Source organism: Nesoenas mayeri (assembly GCF_963082525.1).
Source record: "Nesoenas mayeri genome assembly, chromosome: 2".
NCBI classification, from domain to species: domain Eukaryota; kingdom Metazoa; phylum Chordata; class Aves; order Columbiformes; family Columbidae; genus Nesoenas; species Nesoenas mayeri.
In genome coordinates, this window is record NC_137543.1 from 120,381,324 (window position 1) to 120,400,713 (window position 19,390).

Below are 19,390 nucleotides of genomic sequence, written 5' to 3' on the forward strand. Positions count from 1 at the left end.
CTGATTTGTCAATACAGTTTGCAGATGTCAGAATTGTTGCAAACTACATGGATTACTATGGATTAGTGGATCTCCCATGGCTGAAAGAGAAGCGTCTACAGCAATTACACTTCAGTGGAAAGGTATTCCCCATACATTCTCCTTCTAACCTCTCTGCAGGCATAGCACTTTCCTCTGGGAGACGAGCACATTCTTAACCTAAAAACTGATACAACTCCCAAATATATCACAGAATCATAGAATAGTTTGGGTTGGAAGGGACGCTCAAAGGAACTGGGTCTCTTTAGCTTGGAGGAGACCTAGGGGTGACCTCATTAATGTTTATAAATATGTAAAGGGTGATTATCATGAGGATGGCTCCAGGCTCTTCTCTGTGACAACCAATGATAGGACAAGGGGCAACGGGTACAAACTGGAACACAGGAGGTTCCAGTGAAATATGAGAAGAAACTTCTCAGTGAGGGTAACAGCGCACTGAACAGGCTGCCCAGGGAGGCTGTAGAGTCTCCTTCTCTGGAGACATTAAAAACCTGCCTGGATGCCTTCCTGTGTAACCTCATCTAGGCATTCCTGCTCTGGTGGGGGGATTGGACTAGATGATCTTTCGAGGTCCCTTCCAATCCCTATGATTCTGTGATTCTGTCATCCAGTCCAACCCCCCTGCCATGAGCAGGGACATCTTCAACTAGATCAGGTTGCTCAGAGCCCCGTCCAGCCTGGCCTTGAATGTCTCCAGGGATGGGGCATCTACCACCTCTCTGGGCAACCTGGGCCAGTGTTTCACCACCCTCATTGTAAAAAATTCCCTCCTTTCATCTAGTTTAAATCTCCTCTCTTTTAGTTTAAAACCACTACCACTTGTCTTATCACAACAGGCCACTTATCTAGCAAAGTGTGACCACAGTTCTAGCATAGGCTAGAATTTTGTTGTAAAATTCAAGCAGATCTCCTCAGCGTGAGACCACAATATTGGTCTAAAATATAAGCACTGCTTGCCCTCCATCCCATCCAACCTTCCTCCCTCCATCCCCTGCAATACAGATGCCGAGTCAGCAGATCAGGACACTAGCTCTGTCTCAAGGCATGGTCTCACGCATAAGCATAGATTAAATTGTGAAAAAAATAAAAGAGGACAAGGCTTCTATACTATCAACCATTGGCAGATGAGCAAGGCAGATAACCAGAGGGCAGTCACCCTGTCAGCCTTCAAGACCAAATTAGCAACTGCTTACCAGCCAACCACCTCTGCAGCGCTCAGCATTCATCACAGTTTAAGGTGACAGGAACTGTGACTGTGTCAGCTGCTAGTCACTGGAGGTGGCCACGACCTGACCTGGCAGTCAGCTAGCAGTACCAATATCCAAAAATGCAGCAATCAGCTTTGTCAAGGGCTATCTGCATCTGCCCTGCAATTCATTAGCAGCAAGTGATGCAGCACACATGCCAAAGTTGTAAGGAAGAGAGCTCTAGGTAAGGTAACAAAAGCCAAGGAGCTGAGGGAATGCCCTGCTCTGGCAGCAAGCTCCCTTCCACCCAAGTGGTTCTTCTGAAAAACCCAAGTCTTTTCCTGTAGTTCTGTTTATATTACACCATCCCCAATATACACAACCACAAAATTATATTTACTTAGCCAACTTCCACACCTTTTCCCTTTCTCTTTCCTCAGATTTGGATCATTGCTTTCTTCTGCCAAATATTTTCTTCCCTAGAATGACAATAGGGTAGATACAATAAAGAGGTGTTACCAGTCTTTGTTCAAACACTCTTTGTTCAGTATTTCAGCTATTTACCTCCTGCGCAGAAGTTCCTGTTTTCCCACTGAGCGGGGAAGGGAAGGCCATTTATGGTGGCTTTTTGTTTAAAAAAGTCTGCGTGCAGTCAGAGATACTTAGTATATTTTCCCTCAAAAGCATGGCATTACTAGTTTCAAATCAAAAAGGGAAAATTCTTTAGAGAACTCAAAAAATCTGACTACAAAAGTAATTTTTGCAAGTATCGCTTTCTTCAAGCTACCCACTATTCCTATATCAAAATGCTCAAATCCACACACACTGACAACTCAGCTCACTATCATGAGCTGTCCACAAACACAGAAGCATGTAACGTAACCTCCTATTGCCAACAATGTTCCAGGTTTTGGCAAGGAAAACCAAGGAGGCAGAAAGGAACTAGGCCACCAAAAGACATCGTAGCTGGGAGCTTTGCTATTTCACACAAAGGGAAAAGAAAAACTCAGCATGCATAGAGATTTGCTTTTGATACAAGAGAAGGCATATTTAATTTGATAATCCAGTGATGGGGGAGGAATGCCAGGGGACACACTCATCCATTGGACTGAAGGAACATGTTTAGATTGACATTTGTGATGTTAAGCTGTTTTGACACCTAGGATTTAATAGTATCATGAGGTTACGGCAATGTGGATATAACAAAATGACTAATGCTTCATCATGGAATAATATACCTACTTGTACTGTGGGATGCATGACCTTAGGATGCTTTAAAGAAATATATAAATTAGACTTCAGGGTTATAAATGGGCAGATCTGAGGAATGGACCTGCACAGCTTCCCGTTTTATCATCTATAAGCTACTCCATTCTGTGCATATGAAACACATAAACAAATGGGTAACACATTGGGGGGAACCTTGGTAACAAGTAGGTTCACTGCCTTCAATTTTCCCAAAGTCAGTTTTAGCACAGTAGATCAACACACACACAAAAAAGGTTAAAAGCGTCAGTTAGGCTCCTCCTAATCTCAGTCTAATTTGAAAGCAAGTACTCCACACAGGGGTACCAGAGAGGAAAGATCTTAAGGGAGGTGATCTCTTACTAGACTAATCCATAGAGTTGGCAAATGAACCAAATGGGGAAAATTTCTGGGCACTGAGGAAGGAACAACAGAGCCACCTCTTTAGCAAGTGCTCACAAGTGCAAAGGAAACGACTATCGGAAAGGAGCTGCTGTTTTTTAAGAGCCCAGCAAACAATATAAGCGCAGATTAGTGCGTGTAGTCTTAGCAGTACGCAGGCTTTCATGTTCTTTTTATTTCATGTATGGATATGTCAGGGTGATTAAAGTCAATGGGAAGTTTCACAGTATCACAGTATGTTCTGGATTGGAAGGGACCTCAAAAGATCATCTAGTCCAATCCCCCTGCTGGAGCAGGAACGCCTAAGTGAGGTTGCACAGGAACATGTCCAGGTGGGTCTTGAATGTCTCCAGAGAAGGAGACTCCACAACCCCCCTGGGCAGCCTGTTCCAGTGCTCTGTCACCCTCACTGAGAAGAAGTTTTTTCTCAAATTTAAGTGGAACCTCTTGTGTTCCAGCTTGATCCCATTGCCCCTTGTCCTATCATTGTTTGCCAACGAGAAGAGCCTGGCTCCATCCTCATGGCACTCACCCTTTATATATTTATAAACATTAATAAGGTCACCCCTCAGTCTCCTCTTCTCCAAACTAAAGAGACCCAGCTCCCTCAGCCTTTCCTCATAAGGGAGGTGCTCCACTCCCTTAATCATCTTGGTTGCCCTACGCTGGACCCTCTCCAGCAGTTCCTTGTCCTTCTTGAACTGAGGGGCCCAGAACTGGACACAATATTCCAGATGGGGTCTCACCAGGGCAGAGTAGAGGGGAAGGAGGACCTCTCTCGATCTACTAACCACCCCCCTTCTAATACATCCCAGGATGCCATTGGCCTTCCTGGCCACAAGGGCACAGTGCTGGCTCATGGTCATCCTGTTGTCCACCAGGATCCCCAGGTCCCTTTCCCCTACACTGCTCTCTAATATGTAATTTCCCAACCGATACTGGAACCTGGGGTTGTTCCTGCCCAGATGCAGGACTCTACACTTTTCCTTGTTAAATTTCATTAGGTTATTCCCCGCCCAACTCTCCAGCCTGTCTAGGTCTCGCTGGATGGCAGCACAGCCTTCTGGCGTGTCAGCCACTCCTCCCAGCTTAGTGTTATCAGCAAACTTGCTGATAGTACACTCTATTCCCTCGTCTAAGTCGTTAATGAATATATTGAATAATACTGGCCCCAGTACTGACCCCTGAGGTACTCCACTAGATACTGGTCTCCAACTAGACTCCGCACCATTGACTACCACTCTCTGGCTTCTCTCCTTAAGCCAGTTTGTAACCCACCTCACTACTCTATCGTCTAGACCACACCTCTGCAACTTAGCAACTAGGATGCTGTGGGAGACTGTGTCAAAGGCTTTACTGAAGTCAAGGTAGACCACATCCACGGCTCTGCCATCATCCATCCACCTTGTTACATTCTCATAAAAGGCTATGAGGTTGGTCAAGCATGACTTACCCTTGGTAAAGCCATGCTGACTGCCCCTAATAACCTTCTTATCCTTGATATGCCTTGAGATAGCACCAAGGATAAGTTGTTCCATTACTTTCCCAGGGACAGAGGTGAGGCTGACCGGTCTATAGTTACCCGGGTCCTCCTTCTTGCCCTTTTTGAAGATTGGAGTGACATTTGCTTTCCTCCAATCCTCGGGCACCTCTCCCGTTTCCCAAGACTTGGCAAAGATGATGGAGAGCGGTCCAGCAATGACCTCAGCCAGCTCCCTCAGCACCCGCGGATGCATCCCATCTGGACCCATGGATTTATGGATGTCCAGTCTATTTAATTGCTCCTTAACCCAGTCCTCATCAACTAAAGCAAGCTCCTCCATTGACCTGGCTTCATCTGGGGTCTCAGGGGTACAGGGCTCCCCAGGACAGCCTCCGGCAGAGTAGACAGAGACAAAGAAGGCATTCAGTAATTCTGCCTTCTCTGTATCTTCCGCCACCAGGGCACCCACCCCATTCCTCAGTGGGCCTACATTGCCTCTGGTATTAGTTTTATCCGCTATGTATTTGAAAAAGTTCTTTTTGCTGTCCTTGACCCCTCTCGCCAGCTGTAATTCTAAGGAGGCCTTGGCTATCCTAGCTGCCTTCCTACATCCTCTAACAGCAGCCTTATATTCTTCCCAAGTGGCCAGCCCCTGCTTCCATGACCTGTAAACTCTCCTCTTCTGCTTGAGCATACCCAACAGATTCCTATTCAACCACGCAGGCCTCCTGGCTCCCTTCCTTGACTTCCTACGTGTGGGGATGCTCTGATCCTGAGCGTGGAAGAAGCAATCTCTGAATGCTGCAAATGAAGTTTGCAGCAGGTTTTAACAGCATCAAAAACTGATTTGTTATAACCTTCTCTTCATAACAATACCATATGCATACATTGGATCTTAGTCGGATTTTGTTCCCGTGAACTCATCTGGACTCTATTTGCACCTCTTCTCAGGTCATCTTCTTGTTTGTGTACTTTGTGTAATATTACAGAGACAACCACTACCACAGATCAAAATTAAGTGTTCTTTTAAATGCTCTTCTCCATATATTTTTTTTTTAACTGAGACCTAAACTGAAGAGACATTTTGAAATAAAACTGTTTTCTACCAATTATTTAGGCAAAAATTACTTTTGGGAAGGTTTTTGTTGTGTGTGGGTTGTGGTTTTTTTGTTGTTTGCTTTGGTTGGTTGTGGGGTTTTTTGTTGTTGTTTGTGGTTTGAGGTTTTTGTTTTGGTTTGGGCTTGGTTTTTTTTTGAGGCTAGCATTTCACTGTTCAGCTTAATAAGAAAGAGAAAACCAGATGTAACCAAGCTTAGAGAATTCCATCTCACATATTGCTGTGTACTCTGTTTAATTTTAACTTGACCTGGTAAAACACTAAGAGACCCCATCTCACCTTTAACACATTATCTTGACTTGTTTACTTCAGGCAAATATTTGCTAGATAGTCCTCTGTTACCCCATAAAGAGAGCGTCAAGTTCTTTGTGCAAGTGTCTGGTCATGTTTCACGATTGCCAAAGTCTATAGAGAAATCCCAAGTTTGAACAAAATGTGTGTAAACATTATTGTCCTGGCTAAGATTCCTACCCTTTTTGCTGAGAAGATAAACATGGAAAATCCTTTAAATATACCAAATGGAACAATGAAGATATGATCGGTAACATAAAAAGTTGTTTATTATTATATTCCACTCTTGGTAAGTCTCACCATTCAATTACAGCTCTATAGGCCTTTGTAATATGTTCAAAACTGGTTTGATATATCTCCACATGGAGGTCATAATTCACAAGCCACAAGAGAACCCATCTCTTCAAGCAGGTCACTACTTTCCTCTTGCACACTGCCTTTTGAAGTGCAGTCCCATTAATGCAAGAATCTACTCAAAATAGTAAAATAAGGATTGTGGTTTTCCAAAAGTAAATATAGTCATTTCTCAATGACAACTATCTTTCTCTCCAGTAGGAATTTTACATGGCATCCAGACTCTGACATAAGCCACGTTGCTGTCCATTTGGAGAAGAAAAAAATACTAATACTGTATTCATTTGTACCGTGCTATATCTTAGTAACTCCATAGGAAAGGAGAAATACTTCTATCTTGGAGGTCAACCAGCAATCTACAATAGTAAATAACTGCTCTAAGTGTATTGCACAGTCCAATGAACATGGCTTATGCACACAGTGAGGCTTCACAATATAGATCAGAAATCCAATCAAGATCCTGCTTTCCCCTGTATCATGAATTTCTCATCCTGAAGAAATTCTCAGCTTTTTCAGTAATCTTTCACTGAGGTCATCACAACATCATAGTAGGTCTGATGACAAAACCCAAGTCTGTTCAACCTGCTCTATGTCTATAGCTCAGACAAAAGTACTTGTTTGTTTAAAAGAAAGCACCTCCCGCAATGCAAGGACCAAACATGTCACAGTATTCACCAATAACCTCCTAGATCATTGTATCACTAAAAGTATTTCAAATATTCTTCCAAAATACTACAGTATTTTTCATAGCTTTGTCCACCTACAGCTTTATGAAACCATTAAAGATGGATGTCACATACAGAGCCTGTTCTTTCAGTTGCCACACACCTCTTTCTCTCAAGGCCCCATTTTGACAAATTCTTATGTCAGGGGCTGCGTCTTCTGTGCTGATTCCCTGTGTCAAGCCTGAAGAAGGGCAGTCTGGATGAAAATCATGCAAAACAGGCCTTCAGCAAGTTGCCCTGAGCTGCTGGGCAAGGAAGGCTTGAAGGAATGAAGGGACAAAAAAACCCACGAAACCCCACAACTACAAGAGTTGGAAAGTTAAGAATTGGGACAAAGAGGCAAAGAGCGCACAAGAAATAGAAAGGCACAAATGTAAGTTGAAATGCTTTCCCTTAAGAATGCAACAAAGGCAGAAACAAAGTTCTCACATATCTTAATTCTATACATAGTTACGTATACATTATGGTATAGTCTGTAATGACACGACCACACACTTTTCCCGTCTTTACACCACCACCACCTCCATGCAGCAACAGAAGGCAGAGCCTTCTTCAGAGCTAACGCCTCCTACTATTTTGCTTTCACCTTGTTTACTTGTGTGGCCTGCAGACTTGGTCCCTGGTTGCAACCAGGGGCTTTGTATCCACATGGGCTCTTTAAAAGTACTTCATTATCTGGGTTATCTCACAGGTCATTAGTAAACTATTAAATGCACCTCTGTGAGATAAAGTAGTATAGCATCCCAATTTTACAGACAGCTCACTAAAATTAAGGTCAAAAGTACTTGCCAAATTTCACTGGAAATTTAGCAGCGCTAAACGTGGCACCGCATTTTGCCTCATCAGAACATGGCTCCTGCAGAGTTCAGCTACAACTGCAAATAATCATTTCTTTTGCATCTCAGACCCAAAGCTGGGGACCCAGAAAATGAGAAAAGCAAGCACACTGAAATGCCAGGCTTACTTGCCTTATCTAGTGTCCCACAGGAACACTGTAGCACAAGCAGAAGATAAAAATCAGATTTTCCAAGGAATAAGTCAGCCAGGAGACCATCCTTTCTCTTTGAATAACCTCTTTCTTTACTCATGGCATGCTTTCCTCCAGTGCTGTGTGCACAGTATCCCAGTAACTCCCAGAAAAACTCTCCTGTGCAATGACCCTGTCAGAAATTACTCGATAAAAATAAAGTGATCGTGCAGGTTTTGACTAGATTCCAGCATCTGCACACAATCCAATACCAAACCAACATTGCCAGGGTGAACATCAATTCTGGAGCTTCTTAATTTCCAAGGCCTTCAGCTATAATAATATCTTTTATTGGTTTTGTATATGCCCACACACACGCAAGCTCTTTGGAACAGCATATGATGCTACTGGCAGCGAGGTACCTCATAGTTTAGAAATTAAACTAAAACCAAATCAATGCACAGTTCGTATCACAGTTGTGCTCTGAGCCTTTAAAAGACAACTGTGTATTTGTTTATGCTTTCCAATCTACAGCAGCAGCAGCAGACACCCAACCATGGATTCACCCTCCCCTCACCCGATCCTTGTCAGAGTCTGGCTTATAGTGACTGTCTCCAGTAGGAGACCACACACGCTGATGGATTTTATCAGTTGAAGTGTCATTTTAAAGATACATTGCAGAGGTTTTCTTCTGTTGGAGGTTTGCCTACTCCCCTGACCCCTCAATACTTAATTCCTGCCTGCAACATTCTTTGTGTCTCCATTTTTAAACTTCTCCTTCAGCTCCTCATACTCCTCTCAAAACTGGGCTGCCAAGTTCTGCTATTACCTGCTGTAGGAGCTGCAGCCTTGGGAACAGCACTTCTGTTGAATGAGCAGATGCTAAAATAGACATTAAAGGGACTCTTTCAGGTAATGACTATACACACACATAAGGGGGGGAAAAAAGGGGGGGGAGCGGGGATGCAGGGGAGAGGTACCCTGTTAGTGGCTGTACAGATTCCAGGCTAAATAAATAGTCTGTGCAAAACAATGTCACCTTTAATATATTTAAATCCAGGCCTGGACACAGCAGTCAATTTTAAAGCTGATGATAGAAACCAGTATTGTTTTCAGGTATGAAGCAGAGGTTCTTGACAGGTTTCCTTTCAAGTTGTACAGATCAGGCCATCGGCCAAACACAAGCAGCAATTACCTGAGTACGATGAAAGAAGCTGCTTTCCCCATGTGGCCTCTTTCCAGTCCTACCTAGTGTGTTTTAATATATATATTCTTTGCATCTAGATTATGATATATTCAAAGACTGACAACATATTGCTGATTATTACCACGTCTACTTATTTCACCTCAGTTCTGCAGATTTTAGCACATCCCATATCAGACCAGAAATATTGTGGCTACATAGAAGAAACTCCTGGGATAGCATCTCTCTAATGATACCAATTTGTTGAAATTGGTTTTATTTTCCTTCAAAGATTTTTGTCTCACAAACTTGTGGTTGCCATCAGCATCATCTGCACACCCATACCTTGTGAAAATGAATAGTGTAAACACTCCACACTGTGCTCTAACTTGGCAAAAATGCAGTCAAGCCCAGGACTAATCCATGTCTGTGTAGTGAAGTGATGTAGCAAAGCCTGGATCCAGTATTAATGAGTATGGAACCAAGACCCCAGCCTCTTTCAGTTCACTAACATAAGCTTAACACCAAGCCTTCCTTCAACTAGACCCAGCCCCACTGAAAATAGTGACTCAATTATTTCCTTACTCAGTCTCTCTTTTCCTGGAGTTCAACCAGTCTCATACCTGAGCCGCTCCTTTCTGAGGCAGGTGAATCAGTGCCAGAAGCTTCCACAGGAACTGGCTCAGGACAGATGAACAGAACTACTTTGCCAAAGGTCTGATGGATGCTAAAATCTGTTTGCTATTTGACCCTAGAAGAGAGGGCCTGGTCCTCTCTGCAAGGACACACTTGCTACTGCTTTTCTGGAATTGGAACAGGAAGAAGTACAGATGTATCACACTGTCACAACAAGTACTTTATCCAAAAGAAAAACGAAGCTAAAAAAATACATACATACATATATATATATATAAAAAGATATAAAAGCAGGACCATTAGAAACTGACTATATGGCACGACTATTCCCAGGGGAGAACAGGATAGAACAGCAGGCTGAATGAGGGCGCACTCAGCAAACAAGGGCAGCACAACATAATTCCTGCTATGCTCCCAATCAAAATGGCTTAGAGTCCCTAGGATAATTTTTCTGTGGTTTTGAGAATCCAGTTTTTAGGAAGAATCCTTGAGCCACAGCTGCTCTAACCCTGCCTGTTGCTGCTGGACACAGGACAGAGTAGACACATGCACAGGCTCCCCAGGTGTGCAAGGGTGCCCCCAGCATCCCAGGGCAGGGAGCCAAAGGCATCTGCTCCTGATGAAGAACCACTTTGTTAATGGTTAAGACAAGGAGTCAGAAACCTGGGGGGCGCTTATGATTTTGCAAGAGTCTAGTGTGACTCACAGTCAATTAACCTTTTTGTCTTTGTCCTTTACCTGCTCACATTCCTACTACACTGCCAGCAAATATACCTCTTTATCATACATGGCACGGAAAATCTTCTCTTTCTTTAGACGGGCATACACTACTTCAAGATCCTCTAATTTGAGATCTTAACAATGTGTAATAAATCATTCCAAGGAGAAGGCAGGAATCTCAATGTAGAAAGAGGAAAAAAAAAAGACTATAACACATTAGAGGAAAAAACAACAAACCAGCAATCACAGAGAAAATGGACAAAGAAGAATGCAGGATTTATATTCATTTTAGGACAAAGTATAGCATCAAGAATCTCCACCATTTGCTGGATCTGACAATACCACTCTTCTCACAAGCAACTCAGTTGCCATAGTACAATTATGCAGGGATGTGGGACTTCTGGGGAAAAAAAAAGTCTTCCATAATTATTTTTAATCAATCAGTTGGCATCACCAGAAAAAAGGCAGTTCTTTCAGGGATGCAGTCCCAATATCTTTCCAACAGTATCATCAAACTTCATCCTCAGACCATGATGGTTTTAGCCTCAGCACTCATCCTTATGAGTCACACACCCAGCTACAGCGTCCTGCTAAAGCTAAGAGCCTAGGAAAGTGTACCTGTTCCCTTAGGAATAATGGAAGGACTGCACATCTCACCAACATACAGACACGGGCTACTGAAGGAAAAATATAGCTTTGGGTTGCATAAGAATTTTTGTAGGTACAAAAGAAAGAAATTGTTTTCTAGAGTTTGGGAGGGGTGAGGGAGAAGGAATTATATTTACTGTCCACCCAAGAACAAAGTTGATGTTTAAGTATGTCTGTAAAGCATTCTTCTCATGAAGAGATGATAACATTTCATACACATTCCACCTTTACCTTGAGGTATTAAGAATACTTTGAATTTTTGACCTTTTGTAAAACATCTGCATTTAATTTGAGAGGCATTTTCACCTTCTTACCATGTCAGTCCTGATAGTGTTTCTATCTACACTTGGTGCACACTCCAGGCAACTCCTTCCAAAGCTTCTGTTTTCTTGTGTCCCCCAAACAGTTCTTTTTTCCTAAGGAAACACCCTGATCTTGTGCAGGAAACCAAAGACCTTCAAGGAAATGGAACTTTAAACAATTACATGACCCTAGAGGAAGATGGAAATCATATAGATACGTGTATCCACTACACTGAGGGTTGGTGATAGGATAACAGCACCTAAAAAAGGAAGAACAGAAACCTGACTTCAGTGAGAGTTTTGTCTGATCAAAAGCACAGGAGAGAGCTTAGACTTTACATTGTGTGTTTTCTTATTCATGCACAGGAAGATGAAGCTACTTCATGAAGTGACTGACTAGTACGGGATACTTCTTTTCACTCAGTAATTCAAAGTGAATCCTTTTAAGACCATGCTTATGTACACCTCCTCTAGGTAACACACCTATTCAACACATCAGAAGGTGCCTCAGTGTTGTCAACTACATGCAATCAGACATGCTATGACTGCAGTAAAAACTGCATTATGAGAACAAACAAAACCCAAAAGCAACAACAATCCCCCCACCCCCAAATCTTTACAGTTCCTAATAGAAGATAAAGTCTTGCTGCTACTCAGGTGAAGAAAAGGGTTTTATGAAAGTCCCTCTGTGTTTCTGAGGGCTACCCAAGAACTTGGGGTGCAGGAGGAACATGGGATCTATACACAAAACTCAGAACTGCAGTCACAGAGGGCATAAGACTAAAAGGAAAAGCTAAATGCAAGGAGAGCTTTAGAAAATACAGTACAATTTTTGTCTTTTAGCTTTTTCACAGTAGATGGTCCCACTGTCTTATTTCTGTTTTTCTTAATATTTATATGGTTTCACTGCCAACTTAATTCAAAACCTGAATATCTATAAAAGATTTTTATGCATCTTTTAGAAAAAAAAGGGTGGAAAAGACAATTGAACAAACATTTGGACATGTGTGGTCGTTCTGGTTTTGGTAATCTCAGTATCTTAAATCTGACATAACTTTCAACATCCATTTAATATTTTGAGGCTGACCACTCTACTAGAATAAGAAGATTCAACAAGATTTCTTTTCTTAATTAAGCCTTCAACAGTCTTACATTTGAAGAAAAATGAAATAGTGACCAAAATTACTTTTATTGACCAGAAATATAATTTCAAACCATAATTTTATGTGGTGCCAATAATATAAAGTACCTCTTATTAGGCTTCTATTTCAAGTCTATCTCTTATTCTGGGCATTTCACTCAAAGAATTATCTGCATAGAACTGCATGAAGAAATTTAACTGTAATTACAATTTACTATAATTTACACCATCACAAGCTTTCACTTGCAGCAGCAGCATAACAAACTTCCAAACCTTTCTAAGCTATGTAGTGTATGTTTTTGTTAAGAACAAATAGCCATCACAAGCCCTAACATTCACAGAGCAAGTTTTATGAGGGACTGTATCTAGCAACATACTGGTGTGAGGCAACAACCTGAAGGAACCAATGTTGTCCCGCTAGAAGGTAAATATTTTTATAACTACATCCATAGCAACCACAAAACTCTCCACTTGTGCAAAGTGATCCATAATGCTTGACTTCAGAAGCTGATTTTAAACTGTCAAAAGGTACCATCATCCTTTATCTTGGCCATAAAATTCCCAGGAAGACAAATATATAGTCTTTCTAGGCCATCATTGTACAGAAGAGAAACACTCAAAAGACATCTCTGGAAATTGCTATACTTGCTTCTTTTGAAAATATAAATCCTCCTTGGGGGAGTGGGGCCAGTTACACTATAGGAATAAGTCTCAGTTATCTTCTATTGGATATACTTATACTGCAGTGTCAACTCAGGTGATCGAGATCTTAATTAAAGACTTTATGTAACATCACTTACTTCTTATATGCTATTTTTCACCAACAGATCTCAGTGTGCCTTACAAAGATTTATATCCATCTTCCACAAATGGAGAAATCAGAGATGCTAGAGAGAGGCAGATAAATTCATTGTCAGTAGTCACTGGCCAACTAAGGTCAGTGAATCCAAGTCTCCCAAGTCAAAAGCTCCTGCCCTGTCCAGCAAGCATCCTTACTTCTGTGTATAAGTAATTTGGATAAACATCCAAAAAATTGCCTCAGAGATCCGGTGGCATTTTCTATTCTGCGCTTTGCAGAGAAATAAACTGCCCCCAGTTCTTTCCCAGTAATTGGCAAGAAACCCTACACATCCTCAGGTCAGGGAGGCAGATGTAAAGGCAATGGAAATCTGTCAGCACCAGGTAATTTAGCCCACGCTTCAGGCTGCAGCTCTGTGTTCATTCATACTAGATGTGTACAGTGCTAGACCGAACAGCGTTACAAAATTAAGCTGAACCAGGTTTGGGTACATGATTTCATTAGTGCTCACTATGCACGGTCAACCTCATCCCAGATTTATAGCGGCTTTAAAGCAGCTACATAAAGGACAGATAATACCTGATCCATCATAAAACCTGTCTTTGTAAAGCTAACTCATTCTGAACAAATTGCAAACAGCAGACTGGGTTAATAGCAGACCAGTGTTTCGCAGCATTGCAAAGAATCTCTTAGTAGGAACCACTCCGCTGAATTTACTGTGCCATTAAACCACAGCCTCAGTGCAGAAGTAGTCTGGTTACCAGTGCACGTGGCAATCCACACAGCTGTTATGCATCTTCACAGTACACTAATTAGGCAAAAGCAAAACCTGATCAAGATCCTTTATTTAAGGGAAGGAAAGATTTAATTTATGTGGTAACTTCGTGCTTTTCCATTCTCTTTGGTTGAAGAATAACACAGATTTGCCCTTTGCCTATACAGAGACAAGAGCTCCAGTTCCAGAACCACAAACTGCGCTCCTTTTGCTGCCTGCGCTTCACTGATTGACAGCAGGAGTAATTAAACATTTAGGCAGCCCTACAATGCAAACTCAGAACATTTAGCACTGTTGTTTTAACAGCCCTGACTTAGCTTTAACATAGTATCCTAATGAACAGGGGTCTGGTAGATTAGTAACTGAAGCGATAACAATCTTACCAAAAACAGTCCTCTTCCCTGCCCATCTCACAGGTGTGTCCAGAGCAGGGGAAGCAGAAACAAAGCTCTGTTCTTAACAACAGCTGGTGCACTTAGGAGCCTGGTGCTCAGACTGAAAATGAGCTATCCCACTGCAAACTCCCGAGACTGAAATACAGACACACATATGAAGTTGTTTGCAAACCGTTTACAGGTTTGCAAATCCTTAGCAGAAGGATCATGCTGTGAGCTGGGGCTGAGAGGGGTCAGAAATATCCTGAGGAGTCAACCTGTGCAGGCAAGCCACACCTTTTGTATGAATAATATGGTCAGAACAGGCAGGAACTGACTGATTGGTGCTACACAACTCCATTACTGCTGAATATGCACAGCCAATTTTGAAATAGAGATCCTCTGTAGAGCAGGTCATGCTTTCTTAAAGCACATTTTATCTCAGAAGAAAAAAAAAAGGTACATACAGAACTGGTGGAAAAGGTTTGACCAAGAAACAACGCCAAACATATATATAGATATACATATAAACCAGCTTATTTGATTTTAATAACTGTTTTTGTTTCAGTTAATTCCATATCAAGGTATTCACTAATATTTTTTCTTTTCCTTTAATTTCACAGAAGAACATCTACTATATGTGCTTTAAAATAAGCAGAGTTAAAAAACAGAAGTACTTCCTCAGAGGCAGTATCTAGTAACTCTCTACTTCTGTAGGACCTGCCTTATTGATTTCAACTTTTTATTAATACTGCCCTCCATTCTCTCAAATACATAATCACAAACCAGTATAAGTTCATCTACACTACGAACTTCTGTCAGCTCCTTTGAGTTGACCAGGAACTGCATGTCTTCACTACTGTTAATCAATTAGAATACATATGTGGAAGCCTATAGTGAAGACACAACTCTACTACTAGCCTTCTTTCTGAAGCTGGTAAATGCATTCTCAAGTACTGATGAAACTTAAGCCAAAGCTGGCTCTAAATATAAATATTAATGCACTCAAGCATCTCATAATGGTGGCTGAAGAATCATTTTATAATTACTCCTGGAGTCGGGAATGGCTGATAGCAAATAAAGTCCCCCTAAAAACCATCATCACCTTGTTCAGAAAGGTAAGCTACACAAATATCATCACCTGTCAACACAAATTAGAAAGCACACTTCCAACAATGAGTAAGCAAGAGCTTGTCCATGCCCTGTGGCCATGTAACTCAATGGAAGTGCAGCTGACACAGTATTCGAAGCCAGGTTGAATATACAACATTCCAGCAGAGCCTGGGAAAAGCCTTGGGCACCTCTCTAATAACGTACAGTGGAATCGCTCTCCAGATAAAGTACAAGAAAGGTTCATAATTCTGTTGTAATTAGTAACTGAAAGAAAGGGTGGAAAAGAAAGCAGCTTTTCTTTCAAAAAAACTAAGGCTTCTTTATTTGTAGATCTATCACAACTCTGACAGTGAAGCACCCCCTGTATTTACCAACCAAAACAACCCTACCATCACCTGCCTACTGAAGACTGTGAGAATTCCCAACCATACTGGCATCCAAGGTACCAAGTGGTAGCAGGCTCTGACTTCACACCCTCACCACTCCTTGCCTGCGCAGCAGCTGCCACCTCAACGCGCATCCTCTCTCTGATGGCACCGCTCCTGCCAGAGGTCCTACACTGCCCGGCAGCCTGAAGCTTTGCTTGGTAATCTTAACTTTGAAGTCTGCAAAACCAACACTCATTCCACTGCTCTGGTGAAACACAATGTTTTCAAGCCCTGAAAACGAATCTGGTCAGATAAGTTAATCCTTCCAGCATCATCAAAGCAAAGATGTCACAAAGAAAACTCAAAAAACTCAGTTGGGGCAACCAGCTCTTGAAGTTCCTTAGCTACTAAGAGTGTAGATGAGCAGACTTAAAGGAAACTCATTATTTTGAAGTGGAGATGCTGAGTATCTATTGCTTAAGGCAGGGAGAGCGGGCAGTCCCCCAGAGGGGTCCCAGCATCGCCTTGTTCGCTGAGACAAGCGGCTAAGCCCCATCCTGCCTGGCTGTTCCTTTACACCTGATAAAGTACCTGCGAAAAAAAATACAATCACTACTAAAACCAAACGGTGTTAGTTCGGCAGGGGGATTGGACTAGGTGATCTGTTGAGGTCCCTTCCAATCCCTAACATTCTGTGATTCTGCATCCTGCTCTGCACAGGTGTATCTAATCACTAAGAGCATAAGGAACTGCGTTTTATTGACCTACACAGCGAAGATAAGTTGCCCAATTAATTCTCATTTAACGGCTGTATGTGTGCTATAAAAGTACGAAGCGCACACAACCAAGGTAGGTCCAGAAAAGGCTCCAAAAAATCAGCCAGCGCTCAGTTTTTCCACCACAAGAGGTGACGATACCGCAAACACCGCGGGAGACCGAAAGTACCGCGTGTGCCCTGTGTTACTCTCGCATTTGTCGATAGTTCCAAGGCGGGAGCATTGTGTTCCCACTCCGCTCCACCTGCTGCTACGGACCCCTCGAAGCCTGCTCAGGAGATGAACTGAAGGAGCAAACAGCCCAACCTCCAAACCACGGCGGGAGCACCCCGCAGAGGTGACCTGAAAACCTGCGGAGCGCCCTGTGCCGACCCGCCGCTCCCCGCACAGTCCCCGGCCCGGCCCCGCCACGGCCGCCGCCTTGCCCGCGGTCACTCACGATCTCGGTCACCATGAGGAGCCCGGGCAGGGTCCGCAGGAACTCCCTGTCGTAGGCGAGGGTGCTGGAGCTGGCCGACAGGTTGGCGGTGAAGGAGCTGCTGGTGGTGGTCACCGTGTGGGAGCGAGGGCGCGGCGGCTGCTCCTGAGGCTGCGGCACCGGTGGCTCCATCGTTGGCGCCGCGGGGCGGCCCCGAGCCCGGCAGCGGGGCGGGGGCAGGGGCTGCTGCCGCCTGAGGGGCGGTGGGAAAGGCGCCGCCGCGCCGCTTTGTGTGGCCCCTCGCCTCAGCCCGGGGGGGAGGGTGCTCGGCGTCCGGCCCCGGGCAGAGAGGCGGGTCCGCCCGGGAGGCCGCCCAGCCCGCCCGGGGCTGCCCCCGGGGCGGGAGCGGGGCAGCCGCCTGCCGGGGCGGGCGCTGGGGACCGGCAGCCTGCGCCGGTGTGGGGGACTCCGGCCCTGGGTTGGTGTTGTAGGGGATCCCCAGCACTAGGGAAGGGCAGCGTGAGGCCTTTCCGAACCCATCTTCTGGACTTCTGTACACACACAGCCCTGGGACCACATCCACTTCCAGTGCGGCTAAGGAGCCAAACTGAGCCAGCCTTCTCTGCAAAAACACCACACGAGAAAACATGATGTAGCCTCATGGGTCAGCATGATTTGGGGGGTCAAACCCAAACCACGTGCCATTGTCATCCATCTAGGCCAGGGGTGTCAAACTCATTTTCACTGGGAGCCACATCACCTCACAGTTAGCTTCAAAGGGCTGAATGCAATTTTAGGACTATATAAATGTAGCTACTCCTAAAATCACATTCGACCCTTTGAAGGCAACCACAAGGCTGATGTGGCCCCTGGGGAAAATTAGCTTGATGCCCCTAGACTGTCGTCCATGGCTCCCCAGGCAGCAAAAGTTGACACCCTCAGTGGCTGCCATGGCTCATCAGTGGCACTGTTGGAAGAGGAGCCGCCATGAAGTGCTGCGGGCAGGGAACAAGAGGCTGAGATACCACAGCTCTCTCCGGGCTGGAAATGGGGATTTAGCTGGGATCTGTCAAACAACTAAGAGTCAACTGTAATGCAGAAGACTCTAAAAGCCATTAAATTCACTGGAAATGGGAAGTATGAGGTCATTATTGTCCTACTACGTGACAGTTTTGAGCTGTTACGTAACCTACATTTTTTAGTACTTTTCCAGTCTAAAGTGTCACCTTTGTAAAAAAAAAAAGTTTCGAGGTCATTTAAGGGCTTCTAAAGTGATCTTCCATTCCACAAAAAGTATGGTGTGTCAAAAAAAACCCACAAGCAAGCAGGTTATAGCTTTTCTTCAATGCTCGGGAATTCTCGTTAGCAAAGCATTTGCATTTGGCAACTTAGTAAAAATGAAGTGTTTTCCATATGTCGGGTGGCTATTGTCCTTGAATTGTTTACTGCTGCTCTTCTCCTGGCTAACAAAGGATGGATTTTGCAGGATTACCTTTCAGCAAGTGATTGAGTCAGCTGGGGAGGGAAGAGGAGGATGTCAAGAGTTTCTCCCAGAAATACAGGAAACGTGAATTACTCAAAAGAGCAGGTTCTTGTGCATGGTTGTGCCTCCACTCACAGTGTATGTCACAGCACAGGCTCCATGGGCTCCTTGGAATGTGTATCTTGGCTCAGGCTTTGTGGGGCCTCTGCATACCCATAGGCACTGGTGACTTTTTTATTTAAGATGGCAGAATTTTGCAGACGTGAACTGCAGGTCATCAGAATTAGATGCCAGCCACTCAGCATGTTATGATCATATTTTATTGTGGAAAAAAACCCAACCAAACAAACATATTAGCAAACCACACACTCAAAGCATCTAATGCAACATCTCCAATCATGAATTTTACACTTTTTGGGAAAGCCATCTTTTTTTGTGGAGTTACCAGCATTTCTGTATTGGTTGGGTTCCTGTTTTATCCCTTTCTCTTAAATAAGAGCTGAGATTTTAAAGGAGCACAACACATCTGTACACTGTTCTGTTTAGAGACCCACTTCAACTGGCTTGCAAATAAAAAGTGTTTTATCTGATTATTCAGCACTGCCAAGCTTCCTTCCAATGCCAGAATAGCCTCCATTGCCGTTCGTGAGGGTCCATTGTAACAACATTGATTTTCTCCTCTGAAAGGCTCCTGTGTTTTCGGTTTTCCACCTACAAGATCAGTACGTAAAAGTGAGTAAATGTCAGGCTAAAATTCATGCCAATAGCAAAATTAACACTAATTTAAAAATGGTTTGAGTCATTCAAATAACTTTCCCTTTGAGAGCAGATTTGTTTTACACTG

The 19,390-nt window shown here is 43.5% G+C and overlaps 1 protein-coding gene across 1 annotated transcript in view; it reads right to left on the minus strand.

Annotated features, from left to right (window-relative positions):
• Positions 1–17,255, minus strand: part of CMTM8 (CKLF like MARVEL transmembrane domain containing 8) — a gene marked incomplete at both ends in the record, with an annotated part of 38,861 nt that extends 21,606 nt beyond the window's left edge. The window contains one exon of the mRNA XM_080339057.1: positions 17,085–17,255. Coding sequence (XP_080195183.1) covers positions 17,085–17,255 — 171 coding nt within the window. The remainder of the gene's footprint in view (positions 1–17,084) is intronic.
• Between the last annotated feature and the right edge of the window lie 2,135 nt (positions 17,256–19,390).